The following is a 19,532-nucleotide window of genomic DNA, read 5'->3' on the forward strand; positions in this document are numbered from 1 at the left end:
TCATGAATTTTAAGAAAATGATTTTCAAAGCCTGGACTTTGGGTGAGTCATGGAATGCTGTTTATTGGAACCCTCTCCCTCCCAAGCAATTATGTTTTGAATTTTATTAATCAGTTATCAAGCAGTGTACCATTAATTACAGAACAAATAGCAGATGGCATCCCTGGCAAATTGGCTGACTGGATTCAGAACTGGCTTGTACATGGAAGACAGAGTAGTGTTTGAAGGGACTTATTCAAGCTGGAGGCCCATAATTAGTGGAGTTGTGCAGGACCTCTGCTATTTGTGATCTATATAAATAACCTGGATGAAAATGTAGATGTGTGGTTTGTAAATTTGCAGATGATACCAAGATTGGTGGAGCTGTGGACAGAGTAGAAGACTAGCATAGAATACAGCACAACGTAGATCAGTTGCAGATATGGGCAGAGAAATAGCAGATGGAGTTTAACCCAGATAAATGTGAGGTGTTGCACCTCAGTAGGGCAAATGCACGTTGGTAGAGCAACACAGTACATCGTTAAGGGCAAGTTCCTTAACAGTGTTGCTGAGCAGAGAGATCTTGGGTTCCAAGTTGGTAGCTCCTTGAAAGTTGCTACACAGGTCGATAAGGGGATTAAGAAAGATTATGGAATACTTGCTTTTTTTAGTCAAGGCATGGAGTTCAAAAGTCACTAGTTTATGTTGCAACTCAATAAAACTCTGGTTAGGCCACATCTGGAGTATCATGTACAGTTCTGGTCACCTCCACTCCAGGAAGGATGTGAGGCTTTGAAGAGGGTACAGGAGAGGTTTACCAGGATGCTGCCTGGATTAGAGGGCATGCGCTGTACAAGACAGCTGGGGAAACTTGGTTGTTTTCTCTGAAGCACCAGAGGCTGAGGGGAGATCTGATAGAGGTTTAAAAGATTATGAGAGTCATAGACAGAGTGGACAGAGTATCTGTTTCCCAGCGTTGAAATGCTTAATACCAGAGGGCATGCATTGAAGGTGAGAGGGGGTAGATTCAAAAGGGATGTGAGGGGCAAGTTTTTACTCATGCCTGGAATGCGCTGGCTGGTAAAGTGGTAGAAGCCAATACATTGGGGGTTTTTAAGAGACATTTGGATAGGCAGATGGATGTAAGGAAGATGCTGTAGATAGGAGGGATTAGTGTTTGGGTATTTTTTGATTTGGTTTTTAGCTGGTTCAGTACAACATTGTAGGCTGAATGGCCTGTTCCTGTGGTGTACTGCTTTATGTTTCTCTGATGGAAATCTGAAAACAGACAATACTGATCAGTAGAAGGTGAGTGTCCCGCCATCGGAAAACCAGGTCAATGTTGGTCGGGTATTACCGATAATTCATGTAAAGATAATACCAGCATTATGTCCATTAAATTCAGGTGAACAACCAGGAGTGTCACCCAATGGCAACAAATGGTGATGTTGTATGGTATAAAGGATACTTGGGCGTTGTGGTGCTCCCATGTAGTACAATGTCCATGTAGCATGTGAGTTGTGAATAAATTGTTTGTACAGGGATTATGTGGATATTACACACTACACAGTGGAGGAAGTGAATATGTAGGTGGCATTTGAGATGCCACTGAAGCAAGTTATTTGGGATTTGATGCCACTGAGCATGGGTGTGGGTGGAACTCAGAGTTTTGCCACCAAGTTCCTGCCTTGTACCTTTATACATTGTGAACTCTTAACCAGAGCTGCTTGGAAAGAAACAGTTTCTCTCCTCCCTCCATCCGATGGCCCTCAACATCTCCTTTTCACCCTTGATGAGAACACATGGATTGGTTTCCTCACATTTGTGGTTCATGATATGGAATATTGCCCCCGTTTCTTCCTCATCTTATACTGCCTGCCCTGAGAGTAAATGTGCTTTTCCTTCAGATTTGCAAGAAGTTTTTTTCTGGAGGTCATCGATCCACTCTTGATACAGAAGTATTCTTCTGGTCCATTAAAGTTTCTTAGTAACGATGGTCTTCTGCTGTTTACAATGACAGATTTGGTGATAGTAAAGCCACTTAATGTCAAGAAGAGTTTTTGTTGGTTATTATTTGACAGAAAAACACAAAAAGGTGGAAAATCTCACTGCCAGTCACGCAGTGTCTTTGGAAAAGAAATTGGGAAAATTGTTAAAATTGGGAATTGGGTAATTAAAACAAGTTAGCAAATTGGCTTTGTAATAGAAGTCAGAGGACAATAGCATAGGGTTGCTTTAGTGTAGGGGGTTCCCAAACTTTTTTATGCCATTGACCAATAGCATTAAGCAAGGGGTCTGTGGACCCCAGGTTGGGAACCTGTTTTAGTGAGTGGCAGCTTTTAATTAGCAGTATGCCACAGAGATCACTGCTGGGATTCTCTCTGCTTTGATGTGACTGTTGAGGTATGATTAATAAGTTTGCAGATTGCACAAATGTTGCTGGTGTTGATGGTGAGGAGAGTGGCCATTTACTACATTTAGCCTGGTAGGTAACAATAAGCAAATGTTTGTTACCACTTACCAACCTAATTCATATCTTTTTACTTTCAGGCACAGAATGATTCACTTTAAAAGCAACTACGAATAGAACTGAAAGTTTGAAATGTCTACTTCTGGGCTATAATGCATAGAAGGTTCTTGATGAAGCTGCTAAAGATGGCTATGGGCTTAAACCAGGAAATTAACCTGACAAGACACCTTCAAGTGATAACTTGGAGCGGAGTACTGACGGGGTAAGAACAGAAAAGGGCATTTCTCCATTACAATACCCTTAATAGATGTGTTACAGTGAGTTACCAAAGACCTGGCAGTTTCCTCAAAAGGCACGACTAGGTAAAGACAGACATCTACTAATAACATTGAAATGGTTGGAAGGTATTTTTCAATTTGAAAGAATCAAAGTCAGTTTCCAATGCAGCACTTCTAGTAATTAGCTCTGGTTATACCTTAGCAAGGGATATTCCCTAGCCTCAGAATTCACTTCTCTTTAAAATCTGGATACTTTGCAAATCACCCTCTGTTATGAAAATTAATAACCAAGTATACTTTATTAGTATTTATTCATTGACTGTAAATTAAATTAGTATTAAACTAGGATGAACTGTGGTTCTTTACAAGTAAAACTGCATTTCAAAAATGGTTTTATGTGTATGATATTCCTGTTGCTTTACAACAAAATACATGTATTTTGTTTGGTTAAAGCAAGAAATGTTTAATCAGCTTATATAACCATGAGCATAAATGCATCTTATCTGTACCAGAAGAAATATCTCACAGGAACAACTGTTCAGGTAGTTGTCATCAGAGAATATCCACTGACAGATTGGATAAAGGTTTGAATAGCAGGTTCTTTGTCTAATTTCATCAATGTGAAATTTGTGGGAGAAACAAGATAATTAGGATGCTATTCTCTCATCTGTCATGGCTTCTTCAAAAAAAGGACCATTAAAAACCCATCTCTTATCTCATTATTCTGGCATTCTTGCAGAATGAATATTTTTGTTCTTGGGGCTTGTAGGAAAGTACGATGATCAGTCCTAAAAGCTATCAATGTTATTCGCATTCATTTCACAAGGTGATAATTATATCTTTAAACTGCATGTGACTGTGATCACTCAACAAGAATGAAGCAATTAAACGATTCAAATCCCCTTACCTTAACCCCTACTGCTGTGAAAATCTTCATATCAGCCTTTAGCAGCTCCAGACAAGTTTGCAAAAACTCATTGACCTCAAGCTTCGCCAATTCCAACTTATCAATAACTGTTCTGTTCTTAAGAGTATTCAGAGTAGAAACTCACACATCAAAAGCCAACTGGCTCCTTAACCTTCAGTGCAATTATCTGAAAATTCTCAGCTACACTTTTCCAAATCTCACTAACCAATTTTCTCCACCAATATATTTTCCCCACACTTCTACATTCTGACTACACTGTGTCCTGCCCTCAGTTGCTCCAATGAACCAATATTCAGGCATCATTTTCACAGTCTTTACAACATTAATTCTATGGAAAGTAAATTGAAGGAACAGCAAGCGACATGTAAGCAATTGTTGAAACCCATCATTATGATAATTTATGGATACTTCTACTTGTGTATCATTACTTTAAGGTCATACAAGCTATCTTACATATTCATATTTATTGTTTTTTTCGTGCTGCATCAGATCCAGAGTAACAATTATATAATTCTTCTTTACACTTGTGTTCTGGAAGTGATGATAAACAATCTTAAATCTCACATTCTCAATTATTCTGCTTCAGAAAATTTAGGACAGAGAACTACCACAAATTGTACTCCTCACTGAACCTGGCAATGCCTTCTTGTATTAATTTTCATATAACTGCACTGTAGGAGCCTCCTTTCAAACATCCCCTTTACTTCAATTTTCATATTTAAAAGAACCAAACTGCATAAAAGGGAATTAACCTTTTGAATGAAAGTTCATCAAAATTGTTAATATATAAAAGCATTAAGATAGACAATAGGTGCAGAAGTAGACCATTCGGCCCTTCAAGCCTGCACCGCCATTTTGAGATCATGGCTGATCAATTACTATCAATACCCTGTTCCTGCCTTGTCCCCACATCCCTTGATTCCCCATCCATAAGATATCTATCCAGCTCCTTCTTGAAAGCATCCAGAGAATTGGTCTCCACTACCTTCCGAGGCAGTGCATTCCAGACCCCCACAACTCTCTGGGAGAAGAAGTTTTTCCTTAACTCTGTCCTAAATGACCTACCCCTTATTCTCAAACCATGCCCTCTGGTACTGGACTCTCCCAGCGTCTAGAACATATTTCCTGCCTCTATCCTGTCCAATCCCTTAATAATCTTATATGTTTCAATCAGATCCCCTCTCAATCTCCTTAATTCCAGCATATACAAGCCCAGTCTCTCTAACCTCTCTGCGTAAGACAGTCCAGACATCCCAGGAATTAACCTTGTGAATCTACGCTGCACTTCCTCTACAGCCAGGATGTCCTTCCTTAACCCTGGAGACCAAAACTGTACACAATACTCCAGGTGTGGTCTCACCAGGGCTCTGTACAAATGCAAGAGGATTTCCTTGCTCTTGTACTCAATTCCCTTTGTAATAAAGGCCAACATTCCATTAGCCTTCTTCACTGCCTGCTGCACTTGCTCATTCACCTTCAGTGACTGATGAACAAGGACTCCGAGATCTCTTTGTATTTCTCCCTTACCCAACTCTACACCGTTCAGATAATAATCTGCCTTCCTGTTCTTACTCCCAAAGTGGATAACCTCACACTTATTCACATTAAACGCCATCTGCCAAGTATCTGCCCACTCAGCCAGCCTATCCAAGTCACCCTGAATTCTCCTAACATCCTCATCACATGTCACACTGCCACCCAGCTTAGTATCATCAGCAAATTTGCTGATGTTATTTTTTATGCCTTTATCCAAATCGTTAATGTAAATGGTAAACAGCTGTGGTCCCAATACCGAGCCCTGTGGCACCCCAATAGTCACCACCTGCCATTCCGAGAAACACCCATTCACCGCTACCCTTTGCTTTCTATCTGCCAACCAGTTTTCTATCCATGTCAATGCCTTCCCCCCGATGCCCTGAGCTTTGAGTTCACCCACCAATCTTCTATGTGGGACCTTATCAAATGCCTTCTGAAAATCGAGGTACACTACATCCACTGGATCTCCCCCATCTAACTTCCTGGTTATATCCTCGAAAAACTCCAACAGATTAGTCAAGCGTGATTTACCCTTGGTAAATCCATGCTGGCTTGGCCCAATCCTATCACTGCTATCTAGATATGCCACTATTTCATCCTTAATAATGGACTCTAGCATCTTTTCCACCACTGATGTCAGGCTGACAGGTCGATAGTTCTGTTTTCTCCCACCCTCCTTTTTTAAAAAGTGGGATAACATTAGCCATTCTCCAATCCTCAGGAAATGATCCTGAATCTAAGGAACATTGGAAAATGATTACCAATGCATCTGCAATTTCCAGGGCCACCTCCTTTAGTACCCTAGGGTGCAGACCATCTGGACCTGGGGATTTGTCAGCCTTCAGTCCCATCAGTCTTCTCATCACCGTTTCCTTCCGAATGTCAATCTGTTTCATTTCATCTGTTATCCTATGTCCTTGGCCCATCCATACATCTGGGAGATTGCTTGTGTCTTCCTTAGTGAAAACAGATCTAAAGTACTCATTAAATTCTTCTGCCATTTCTCTGTTTCCCAATTCATTCTTCAAGGGCCCAACATTGTTCTTAACTATCTTCTTTCTCTTCACATACCTAAAAAAGCTTTTGCTATCTTCCTTTATATTCCTGGCTAGCTTGCGTTCGTACCTCATTTTTTCTCCCCATATTGTCTTTTTAGTTAAGTTCTGTTGTTCCTTAAAAACTTCCCAACCATCTGTCCTCCCACTCACCTTAGCTTTATCATATTTCCTTTTTTTTAATGCTAGGCAATCTCTGACTTCCTTTGTCAACCACTGTGGCCCCTTTCCCCCCTTTGAATCCTTCCTTCTCTGGGGGATGAACTGATTTTGCACCTTGTGCATTATTCCCAAGAATACCTGCCATTGCTGTTCCACTGTCTTTTCTGCTAGGCTATCCGTCCAGTCAACTTTGGCCAGCTCCTCCCTCATGGCTCCAAAGTTTCCCCTGTTCATCTGCAACACTGACACCTCCGAGCTGCCCTTATCCTTCTCAAATTGCAGGTAAAAGCTTATCATATTGTGATCACTACCTCCTAACGGCTCCTTGACTGCGAGATCGCTTATCAAATCCTGTTCATTACATAACACTAAATCCAGAATAGTCTTGTCCCTGGTCGGCTCTCGTACAAGCTGTTCCAAGAATGCATCCTGTAGGCACTCTACAAACTCCCTATCCTGTGGTCCAGCACCAACCTGATTCTCCCAGTTCACCTGCATGTTGAAATCCCCCATAACTACTGCGACATTACCTTTGCCACATGCCAATGTTAACTCCCTATTCAACTTGCACCCAATATCCATGCTACTGTTTGGTGGCCTGTAGACAACACCCATTTGGGTCCTTTTGCCCTTATTATTCCTCAGCTCTATCCACACAGATTCTACTTCTCCTGACCCTATGTCCCCCCTTGCAAAGGACTAAATCTCATTCCTCACCAACAGGGCCACCCCACCCCCTCTGCCCACATTTCTGTCCCTACGATAGCACGTATACCCTTGTACATTCATTTCCCAGAGTCTGATCTCCCTGCAGCCATGTCTCCGTTATCCCAACAACATCATAGTTACCCATTCGCGCCTGGGCTTCAAGCTCATATGCCTTATTTCTGACACTTCGTGCATTCAGATATAGAATTTTTAACCCATTTCTCCTCTCTCTGTTTGAATCGCTGCCTATTGTGATTAACCCAGCTCCCCGAACTCCCATCAGGCTATACGCCCCTAGAATTTTGTTGTCCTTCCTAAATTTACTTATTCTTTCAACACATTTAACTCCATGTTCCATCAGACCATCCCTCTGATGCCAAATCACTGGATCGCTTGCTTCCTTTTGAAATTATTTTGCCTCGGCTATTTTCTTAAAATATTTGACTATGCTCACTGGGGACACGCACGTTGTAATAGCCTAGGTATTAAGCAGTATTAAAAGTCTTATGAGATTGAACATCTATTTTTCTTCCAGGAGAGAAAAGCAATGTCCGTCACTTTCCGGTCATTTTGTGTCACTACAGAATTTCAAAGTGAACCTCCAAGCTTGAACCACGCCTGTGTCCATGATATGACTTTTACATCAGACGCATGTGCAAAGCTGTCATTTAAACACATTTTCTGGGTGTGCTAAAATTAGGTCACTATTAGTTGTACCAATGAAGAGTTGACATAAAATAATAATCCTTTATCTGTTATGCCCTTCCAGAAACTCTGATATTCCATTGAAATAACTGATACTAACTGTTCTAAACTGTTTCAAGGACTCTGCAGTTTGATGTCTAATATCCTGTGTGCTATTCATTTGTTTATTAACGTTTGCAGAATTCGTTCTTTTTTGAGGGTGTTTGGTGTTTTCTTTGAACAAGCTCCGTGATGTTTCATGGCTGTCTGTGGGAAGACAAATCTCAGGTTGGATACTGCATACATACTTTGATAATAAATGTACTTTGAATCTTTGATCTTTAATCTCTAGTCAACCTCCAAAGTCATTAAGTAACTTTTTTCAGTTTATTAAACAATTTTTACTTTTCTGAAAAGGTTGTTCCTATTTAATAAATTACATAAAATTCATTGACTTTAGTATTAAAGTATCATTATTTTTTAAATGGCAATTAAGTTGCAATAACTGCAGGTATTGTAAAACAAATTACAAAATACAATTGATCGAATACTTATTAGAAAAAATCATGACGGGAAACTATTTTAGAATTTGAAAATTAACCTATGACTCCAAAAAAAAGGCCGGATCTCAAAAGCCAGTATATTTGAATATAAGGTTTAAGGAAAGGAAGAGAGATGTGATCTTCATTCATTTGGATTCCAGTCTCTTTACAGATGGATGATTATTCGTTTTGGTTCTGCTGGTTCACAGCCTCTGACAAAGCTGACTGACCGGTTATATCACAGGCTCTTTAACAGGTAATACCAGTCTTCAGACATCTGCCAATTTTACCCTGGCTTGCCTCTTGTGTGTACATGGAAGGGCCCAGCTTCATTATTTTACCACTGCCAAGACATTCTTCATCCTTGTAGAGCACAGCAAACTGAAAATCAATGTATAAAACATTTGAACATACATAATGCTTACTTACAAACCCAGCATTTTAATAATAGTGTCTAACATGTAAAATATAACTATTTATTTTATTTAAGCAGAATAGGCTTTTCCGACCCTTTGAGCCGCACCACCCAGCAAGCCTTGACTTAACTCTAACCTAACCACGGGACATCAAGACAGCACTCCGCTGGATCCATGAAGGGCAGAGGGAACGTGGGAGTTCAAGGTCAACTTTGCACCATATTGAGAGGCAGAAATGAGGACCCTACACCACTCCAGGGACAGACAGAGATGAAGGACCTTCATTGCTACCCTGAACACCAGCGGTGTAATGGGCAGCAAGTTAGTAATGACGGGATAATTTACAATGACCAGTTCATCTGCTAACCGGGATGTCTTTGGACTGCGGGAGGAAACTGGAGCACCTGGAGGAAACCTAAACATTCCATAGGGTGGATGTACGGACTCTTTATGGAGGACATCAGGACTGAACTCCAAACTCCGATTCCCTGAGTTGTAACAGCATCGTGCTAACCGCTACACTACCGTTGCACCCCCCACACTTAAGCCATAACTAGTAGGCATTTTGTTTCTTTGTTGATGGCAAGAAAAGACTGAAAAAACTAGGACTAAGTTAGCTGATGTAAGACTTTGTCATTTGTCTCTATCTGAGGGCTTTGAGCCAAGCATCTGTCAGAGCTTCCAGAAGTTGTGAAATAATCCTTTTACAAAGGATATATAAATTCCTCTGGAGCCAGCAAATTTGTATGCTGACAGAGAAGCTCCATTAATTTTCAGCAACCTGTAGTACTTTGCCTTGAGATTACTCAACAGTGTAATCCATCAGGCTGCATGACAAGAGGTTAAAGAATGAGAATAATTACCATTAAAATTTTAAAATAATTAAATTTGATTCAGTGTATCCTCTTTCACCCTTTAACTAGCAAATAGGTTAATATTATATTTTTCCTCAGGTGAAATATCTTTTACTTGAACTCATGGAATACAGTTTTCAATAGAAATTTTAGTGATTCAATCACTTAATTAAAACATTTTCTTGAAAGCTTCAGAATTAATGTTAGTTAATTATGCAAACTAATCACGATCAGCTAGTTAACATTTTAATTAAAAAAGCATGTATTTCATGGCCTCAGGGTGTCTCAAGGCACTTTAAAGCAGTTGAAGTCACTCTGAAATGTGGGCACTATTGTAATTTTGACTGTCATTTGTGCTCAGCACAGTGACAATGATCAGTTAATCTTTTTTGATGATTGTGAAGAGGCAATATACTGTGCAGGATATGAAAAGAACAGTAAACTAGAAATAATGCACACAAATGTATAATAAAACTATAGTACTGTGCAAAAGTCATAAGCACATAAATAAAACTAGGATACCTAAGACTTTGTGCACAGTACTGTACTTCCTGTGGACGGCGAGTTTATAAATCTGGCAGGAACAAAGGATGTTGGGAATGGTGAGGGTGGACCATCGTGGGAGGGGTGTGGGACAGGTGGCAGAGAAGGACTGCCGGGCTGGGAGGGGGCACAGACACACTCAGCCCTGAGACACCAGGCAAGGTCATTTAATTCCAAATGTAATTTCATTACAGAATGTCTCTCTGATGCTTCCCTCTCCCTGCCCCCTTCCCACTCTCAGTCCACATAGAGACCCATATCAGAATCAGGTTTATCGTCACTCACATATGTCATGATATTTTTTGTGTGGCAGCAGTACAGTGCAATATATAAAATTACTACAGTACCATGCAAAATGCTCAGACACATATACAGCATATGGCTGGAGTGCCTGGTGTGCCTGAGACTTTTCAACAGTACTGTAGTTAATCAAAGAAAGCATCATATCCAGGCTAAATTTTAGACCTTAGTCCGAGGCTAAATCATATTAAGCTGTTTGCTTTTAGTACTAATATACTTGCAAACACAGAATCATTTCTAAAATGGTCTGGAATTTGGGGTCCAATTTTTGATGCCAAACCAGGAACACTGGAGCCTAACTGCAATGGTGCCATTCAAGTTACACAATTAGCAAGAGATAAAAAGATCACACACCTCACTGCTACTAAAGGTTCAAGGGCATATATTCTCTATATATTATCATCAGTGGCTAAGATTATCTAATAAAAGTAACTCTAATCCTACAATTACGCTTTGACCAGAACTCAAGCTGGATTGCATAATATAACGTAACTACTTTGTAATCCAGTCCCCTAATGATAAAAGCTAACACGCCATTGATCTTCTTAATTATCTTTCCATTGGATCATGTTTTTCCCTTTCTGACAGTTCAACCTGAAGTACTGCCTTTGAATAAATTATCAAATCGAAGCACTGTTTGCTTGTTCAGTAAATTATAAAGATCTTTCAGCACTATTCACGAATGACCAAATTCTCCCAGTAACTCTGTGCATATTAATTGCTTAATCGAGGGAATCAAAGTAGATTTTCTCCTTTGATATTTGTGTGTATTTTCAAGATCATTATCGTTATTGTCACTATGTGCTGTGGTGTATGACGTTGGTGATTATGGTCTTTCCACGACTATGATTGTTCTTTTTACAGAAGTGGTTTGCCATTACCTTCTTCTGCACAGTGTCTTTACAAGACGGGTGACCCCAGCCATTATTAATGCTCTTCAGAGATTGTCTGCCTGGCATCAGTGGACGCATAACCCCAGGCCTTGTGATATGCGCCAGCTGCTCATACGACCATCCAGCACCTGCTTGCTTGGCTTCACTCGACTCTAATGGGGGGGAGGGGGGGGGCTAAGTAGGTGCTTCACCTTGCCCAAGGGCGACCTGCAGGCTAGCAGAGGGAAGCAGCACCTCACACCTCCTTTAGTAGAGATGTATCTCCACCCCACCAACTGCATTTTCATGGTAGATAGCTAGAAATTTACTATAATGAGATCTATACATCTGACTTCTGTATCATCCATCCATTAAAATAATAATGGAATGCACTACGAAAAATCTGCACTGAATATGGGAAATTGGATGAAATATTTTAGCTGCTGCATGGAAAATAAGGTAGGTGAGCTGGGGAAGCTGCAAGTCAAACCTCAAACTGTGTACCCAACAAAATGCAAAGGATTCAACATAAATAATATATACAAAGAGGATTGGTTTACAGTGGCATGCAGAAGTTTGGGCACCCCGGTCAAAATTTCTGTTACTGTGAATAGTTAAGTGAATAGAAGGTGAACTGATCTCCAAAAGTCATAAAGTTAAAGATGAAACATTCTTTTCAATATTTTAAGCAAGATTAGTGTATTATTTTTGTTTTGTACAATTCTAGAGTGAAAAGAAGGAAAGGAGCACCATGCAAAAGTCTGGTAACCCCAAGAGATTTAAGCTCTCAGGTAACTTTTACCAAGGTCTCAGACCTTAATTAGCTTGACAGGGCTATGGCTTGTTCACAGTCATTGTTAGGAAAGGCCAGGTGATGCTAATTTCAAAGCTTTATAAATACCCTGACTCCTCAAACCTTGTCCCAACAATCAGCAGCCATGGGCTCCTCTAAGCACCTGCCTAGCACTCTGAAAATTAAAATAAATGATGCCCACAAAGCAGGGGAAGGCTATAAGAGGATAGCAAAGCATTTTCAGGTAGCTGTTTCCTCAGTTCGTAATGTAATTAAGAAATGGAAGTTAACAGGAATGGTGGAGATCAAGTTGAGGTCTGGAAGACCAAGAAAACTTTCCGAGAGAACTGCTCGTAGGATTGCTAGAAAGGCAAATCAAAACCCCTGTTTGACTGCAAAAGACATTCAGGAAGATTTAGTGGACTCTGGAGTGGTGGTGCACTGTTCTACTGTGCAGCAACACCTGCACAAATATGACCTTCATGGAAGAGTCATCAGAAGAAAACTTTTCCTGCGTCTTCACCACAAAATTCAGCATCAGAAGTTTGCAAAGGAACATCCAAACAAACCTGATGCATTTTGGAAACAAGTCCTGTGGACTGATGAAGTTAAAATAGAGCTTTTTGGCCGCAATGAGCAAAGGTATGTTTGGAGAAAAAAGGGTAAAGAATTTAATGAAAAAGAACACCTCTCCACAGGGGGTGGATTGATCAGCTTTGGGCTTGTGTTGCAGCCAGTGGCACGGGGAACATTTCACTAGTAGAGGGAAGAATGAATTCAATTAAATACCAGCAAATTCTGGAAGCAAACATCACACTGTCTGTAAAAAAGCTGAAGATGAGAAGAGGATGGCATCTACAACAGGATAGTGATCCTAAACACACCTTAAAATCCACAATGGACTACCTCAAGAGGCACAAACTGAAGGTTTTGCCATGGCCCTCACAGTCCCCGACCTAAACATCATCGAAAATCTGTGGATAGACCTCAAAAGAGGTCCAAGAATCTCACAGAACTAGAAGCCTTTTGCAAGCAAGAATGGATGAAAGTCCCCCAAACAAGAATTGAAAGACTCTTAGCTGACCACAGAAAGGTTTTACAGGCTGTGATACACGCCAAAGTACTGACCACGCAGGGTGCCCAAACTTTTGCTTTGGGCACTTTTTCTTTTTTGTTATTTTGAAACTGTAAAAGATGGAAATAAAAAAGTAATCTGCTTAAAATATTAAAGAAATGTGTGATCTTTAACTTTATGCCTTTTAGAAATCAGGTCATCTTTTACTTGCTTAGCTATTCATAGTAACAGACATTTTGACCGGAGTGCCCAAACTTTTGCATGCCACTGTAGTTTAATAAAAAACCACCATAAATTCTCTAGGGAGGGAAAAGTTATCAAAGAACTAACTTTGCCAACACACAACTGGAGGATTCATAACCAAAGTATTTTCCATTTGTACTTGAAATAGAAGAATAAGATGAAACTTACTTGTCCTGGTGTTGCTGCTCTGATTGGTTCAGCAAGAGTCACCAAAACTGTAAGATCTGGATTTAGGGTTAATTGACACTGTACTGAAAGAAAAAGAGAATACATGATATTAAACCTTAATTCCTGACATTCAGCATACAATGCAAACTTGTTAAGTAAAAGTCAAGAGGTTCACAAGATGAGCCTGGGAATGAAAGAGTTAATGTATGAGGACCACTTGATGACTCTGGGCCTGTACTCACTGGAGTTTAGAAGAATGAGGGGGAATCTCACTGAAACCTATTGAATGCTGAAAGGTTTAGACAGAGTGGACATGGAGAAGGTGTTTTCTATAGTGGGGGGGGGGGGGGAGTCTAGGACCAGAGGACACACCTCAGAGTAGAGGGATGTCCCTTTAGAATAGAGATAGGAGGAAGTCATTTAGCCAGAGGGTGGTGAGTCTGTGGAATTCATTGCCACAGATGGCTATGGAAGCCAAGTCATTGGGTATATTTAAAGTGGAGGTTATAAGTTCTTGATTATAGGACGTCAAAGGTTACAGGAAGAAGGCAAGAGAATGGAGTTGAGAGGGTTAATAAAGCAACCTTGATAGAATGGCGGAGCAGACTCAATAGGCCAAACGGCCTGATTCTTCGTCTTATGGTCTTTATACGAAGCCAGCAATAAGGGCAAAAATGTTAGGTATTATTGAATGTACTGCAGCATCATGTTGGTAAAGAGAAAACACTGAGTTAAAATAGATACATTTTCTTTATTCACTCTGTCTCCTATCAATAGGGCCCAAGAGAATTTACTGTAGCCAGTCTCAGGAAAGATCTTAATAACGTACCACATTCATATACACAACTATAGTCATCTCAATAGAATAGTTGCAGAGCTAGTAATGGAAACCAAATTAAATTGTAGATAGCAGAGCAAGCTTCAACCATATAACATAATACTTTATAATACTTTATTATCCATCCACACAGTGAATAAATCTTTGTTAAACATCAACCACAGTAGTGTTGATTTTGACACATGTAACAACACCCCACCAGGAAATTCATGCTGTTGCAGATACTTGCCTAACAAAGAACATGTAGAGGAGTATTTGATCAATAATATTGAATTACGCACGAATATACTCATATAAGTTAAGATTTTCTTTAAAAAAAATGTCAACATATGTCCATATCATCATGTAAAGAAACAAAACCTATTCTTTGCAGATACACACATGCTAAGGCCGACCATTTCTTACCAAGAGGCATTTGATGCTGGAAGCGAAAAGAGCATTGCATCACTCCATCCCTGAGCAGTTCCAGAGGTGGGCTTTCAGAAATCCAATGAACAGGATCAATTTCAAGTGAGTTCCTGTACAAAGCTGGGTGATAGGTACCTGGTGCCTAGCAAACAACAAATATGGATTATTATTACACATACTTGAGATAACAGACTGACACAGTTCTAGGAACTTCACTGCAATTTTTAGTTAGAAGATTGTAGAGTTGAACGATCACTATAAACGATTTGACCAGTTCTCCTCTTAAATTTATTCAATTTCACTTGAACAATATTGAAGTTGCTTGTTTAGCAATAAGATCAGATTAAATTTCATGATAAATTAATTAGTCATACCTAAATCCAGCTCTCCAGATGGGGAGCTGGCTAATGGTTCACATAGTATTAACAGAACCCATTCTGTATTTGATTCTTATGCTAATTCAACTTAGTACTATATTTCCCTGAACTTACAGATTTAAAAGTCTGTGCTGAAGGCTTCACTAATTTATCAACAATAACCACAAAAGCTTTTCCTAGTCATCAGTTCTCCTTCACTGTTCCACTTCACATGTCCACCCTTGGAGGTTTATTCCTTTTTTTTAACCATTTATTTACAGACCAATACTCAACATCTTCCACTTGGCTGTTTAACATTCATACCGATGTTCTCTTTCGCAGAGAGAAATTCTGTCTAAAAATTAATCCTAAAGTATTAGAAAGCATTTGAGAAACCGGAACAACTTCTGATCTGTACTCTTTGGTCTTGCCCTACCAGAAAAGAGGCGGTGCTGATTCTGGATCTGGAGTACGAAGTTCACCAAGTAACAATTGGAGAAGAATGATCACGCTATCAGAAGATGAGATTTGTAACAGAGAAGAGTGAGAAGCAATCTAACGTGAAACTTCTCAACTGGAAGAAGTTCACTTCAAAGGGGTGAGAGTGGATCTAGCCAGGGTAAAACAGAACCACAACTGGCCATGAATCACTGATTCTTAACAAGGACCTGTTTCAGGTATCATCTTCTATTATTAAACTTGTTTCTATCTTATTTGTGAATTCTGTAACACTCACCACAAACACATCGCCAGTTTTAATTTCTTTATCTGTGACAAACCAAGCATCTCTTTGACCGCCTATCCTGGCACGCTGTCCCAAAGTGAACAGAAACCAACCTGAAAGTTAACACAAAAGGAGCACAAAATTATCAATGGCACAACGCTTTACAGTACCGGAGACTGAGATTCAATTCCCGTCACTGCCTTTAAGGAGTTTGTACATTCTCCCCGTGACTACATGGGTTTCCTCCAGATGCTCCGGTTTCTTCCCACAGACCAAAGAAGTACCAGTTGGTAAGTTAATTGGACATTCTAAATTGTCCTGTGATTAGGCTAGAACTAAATTCGAGGATTGCTGGGTGGCTTCAGCCTTGAAAGGCCAGAAGGGCCTATTCCGTACTGTAGTACAATAACTAAAATTAATAACTATTTCATAATGAATCATAGAATAATCTGTATGCTTGTAACAAGTTGGTCAACTTGCCCTCCACAACAATTTCAAGAACAGACATGCATTTAAACTATTAAAAAGCATAAATGCTATTTTTCTGACATTGATTTGCAACACTTATTTCAGATTTTAACAAAACAATTTAGAAAAGAAAATATAGATTTCAATATACCCAGAAAATGTAGGGATAACAAGAAATACTGGAAATCTGAAAATACTGGATATACTCAACTGCTCATACAATCTCCGTCCTGATACCATCTGACTGCTGAGTATTTCCAGAACTTTTGATTTTATTATAAGGCAGCAAGAAGGCTAGTTAGACATTAAGCCAATTGCCAGGTGCAATTTTATTTGGTTGATTGGCCCCAATTTCCTGGCAACAAGACCAAAAACTTAAGCCTAAAGATGTTTAATTCAGGCTCCATGAGGTGAAAGAACTTTTTAATCTGACAGCTACCATGTAAGGTATTACATTTACAAGATGTACATTCATATGCACACTTTCATATGAATATTGTTTTCATAATACAATAGACAATAGACAATAGGTGCAGAAGTAGACCATTCGGCCCCTCAAGTCTGCACCGCCATTCTGAGATCATGGCTGATCATTCACTATCAATACCCAGTCCCTGCCTTGTCCCCATATCCCTTGATTCCCCTATCCATTAGATATCTATCCAGCTCCTTCTTGAAAGCATCCAGAGAATTGGCCTCCACCGTCTTCCGAGGCAGTGCATTCCACACCTCCACAACTCTCTGGGAGAAGAAGCTCTTCCTCAACTCTGTTTTAAATAACTGACCTCTTATTCTCAATCCATGCCCTCTGGTACTGGACTCTCCCAACATCTGGAACATATTTCCTGCCTCAATCCTATCAAATCCTTTAATTATCTTAAACGTTTCAATCAGATCCCCTCACAATCTCCTCAATTCCAGCGTGTACAAGCCCAATCTCTCCAATCTCTCTGCGTAAGACAGCCCTGCCATCCCAGGAATCAACCTAGTGAATCTACGCTGCACTTCCTCAATTGCCAGAATGTCCTTCCTTAAACCTAGAGACCAAAACTGTACACAATATTCCAGGTGTGGTCTCACCAGGGCCCTGTACAAATGCAAAAGAACATCCTTGCTCTTGTATTCAATTCCCCTTGTAACAAAGGCCAACATTCCATTTGCCCTCTTCACTGCCTGTTGCACTTGCTCATTCACCTTCATTGACTGGTGAACTAGGACTCCTAGGTCTCTTTGCATTTCTCCCTTACCTAACTCGACACCGTTCAGACAATACTCTGCCCTCTTGTTCTAGCTTCCAAAGTGGATAACTTCACATTTATTCACATTGAATGACATCTGCCAAGTATCTGCCCACTCACTCAGCCTATCCAAGTCTCCCTGTATTCTCCTAACGTCCTCTTCGCATGTCACACTGCCACCCAGTTTAGTATCGTCAGCAAACTTGCTGATATAGTTTTCAATGCCCTCATCTAAATCATTGACATAAATCGTAAAGAGCTGTGGTCCCAATACAGAGCCCTGTGGTACCCCACTAGTCACCTCCAGCCAGTCTGAGAAACACCCATTCACTGCTACCCTTTGCTTTCTATCTGCCAACCAGTTTTCTATCCATGTTGAAACCCTGCCCCCAATGCCATGAGCTCTGATTTTACTCACCAGTCTCCTATGTGGCACCTTATCGAATGCCTTCTGAAAATCTAGGTACACAACATCCACTGGCTTACCCTCGTCTAACATCCTTGTTACACCCTCAAAAAACTCTAACAGATTAGTCAAGCATGATTTGCCCTTGGTAAATCCATGCTGGCTCGGCCTAATCCTATTTCTGCCATCTAGATGTGCCACTATTTCGTCCTTAATAATGGACTCAAGCATCTTCCCCACAACTGACGTTAGGCTAACAGGGTGATAGTTCTCCGTTTTCTCCTTCCCTCCCTTCTTGAAAAGTGGGACAACATTAGCCACTCTCCAATCTTCAGGAACTGATCCTGAATCTAAGGAACATTGGAAAATGATTACCAATGCATCCGCAATTTCCTGAGCCACCTCTTTTAGAACCCTCGGATGCAGACCATCTGGACCCGGGGATTTATTAGCCTTCAGTCCTACCAGTCTACTCATCACAGTTTCTTTCCTAATGTCAATCTGTCTCAATTCCTCTGATATCTTATGACCCTGGCCCATCCATACATCTGGGAGATTGCTTGTGTCCTCCCTGGTGAAGACAGATCTAAAGTATGCATTAAATTCTGTTGCCATTTTCCTGTTTCCCATAACAATTTCTCCCAATTCATTCTTCAAGGGGCCAACATTGTTCTTAACTATCTTCTTTCTCTTCACATAGCTAAAAAAGCTTTTGCTATCCCCTTTTATATTTATGTACTTTTATATTTATATTAATGTACTAAGTATATCAATTGAGAAGGCTTGCCCTACATCACATCAGTTTCTTGTTTATATTAAAAATGCTTTGTCACTAAATGTTATTTTTTTGAAAGCTGCATTAAGATCAAGCTTCCTGGTACAGTAGTGTTGAGGTCCTCTCTGAAATGCCACACTGAAACTAGCTTCTCAGAATTCTCAATATGTGCTGTAAAAGACTGATGTTTGCAGCCAGCAAACAAAAAGCAAAAGACCCATCACAGACCCAATTCAGTTCACTGCTGCTGTGTAGTGATAGGAAGGGGAAGAAGGGTGCTCCCAGAAGATTAACTGCACCTCAGGGAACCCAAAGACTGAGTTATCCTGCCAGAGGTTACTAGGGAGATCTCGATCAGGACATGAATGCATTTTCTGAAAGCCTGCACTGCATTAAAATGCCAAGATCATTCTGCCTCTTCCAGTGGACTGAAAGAAAAGTAGATGAAATCTCCTCTCCTCAAACATGGGTTTAGATGATTTTCTGAAAAATGCCACGGCAACAAGCTGAGTTCAGCAACAGCCTTCAACAAATATGGATCGTGGAAGCAGAGAGTGACTATACCGTCAGTCTACATGCAAAGCAGTCCAGGCTTACCAGCAAGGCTGTTACAGGAGGAAGTAATTTTTTTGTGGATGAAGAACACTGTTTGACTGTTGGCCCTTTAAACAGCATTGCAGTATTGAGGTCATTCAGTTAACTGATTTTTTACA

The 19,532-nt window shown here is 40.2% G+C and overlaps 1 protein-coding gene across 3 annotated transcripts in view; it reads right to left on the reverse strand.

The window, feature by feature from the left end:
- Nucleotides 1–1,101: 1,101 nt before the first annotated feature.
- Nucleotides 1,102–19,532, reverse strand: part of trmu (tRNA 5-methylaminomethyl-2-thiouridylate methyltransferase) — a 56,711-nt gene continuing 38,280 nt past the window's right edge. For all 3 annotated transcript variants that reach the window (XM_059987476.1, XM_059987474.1, XM_059987475.1), the window contains 4 exons: nt 15,945–16,045; nt 14,850–14,994; nt 13,607–13,689; nt 1,102–8,723 (listed from right to left, as the gene is read on the reverse strand). In XM_059987476.1, the coding sequence (XP_059843459.1) occupies nt 8,592–8,723; nt 13,607–13,689; nt 14,850–14,994; nt 15,945–16,045 (461 nt within the window). In that variant the 3' untranslated portion in view covers nt 1,102–8,591. The remainder of the gene's footprint in view (nt 8,724–13,606; nt 13,690–14,849; nt 14,995–15,944; nt 16,046–19,532) is intronic.

This window comes from Hypanus sabinus, chromosome 13, assembly GCF_030144855.1.
Source record: "Hypanus sabinus isolate sHypSab1 chromosome 13, sHypSab1.hap1, whole genome shotgun sequence".
Classification (NCBI taxonomy): Eukaryota; Metazoa; Chordata; class Chondrichthyes; order Myliobatiformes; family Dasyatidae; genus Hypanus; species Hypanus sabinus.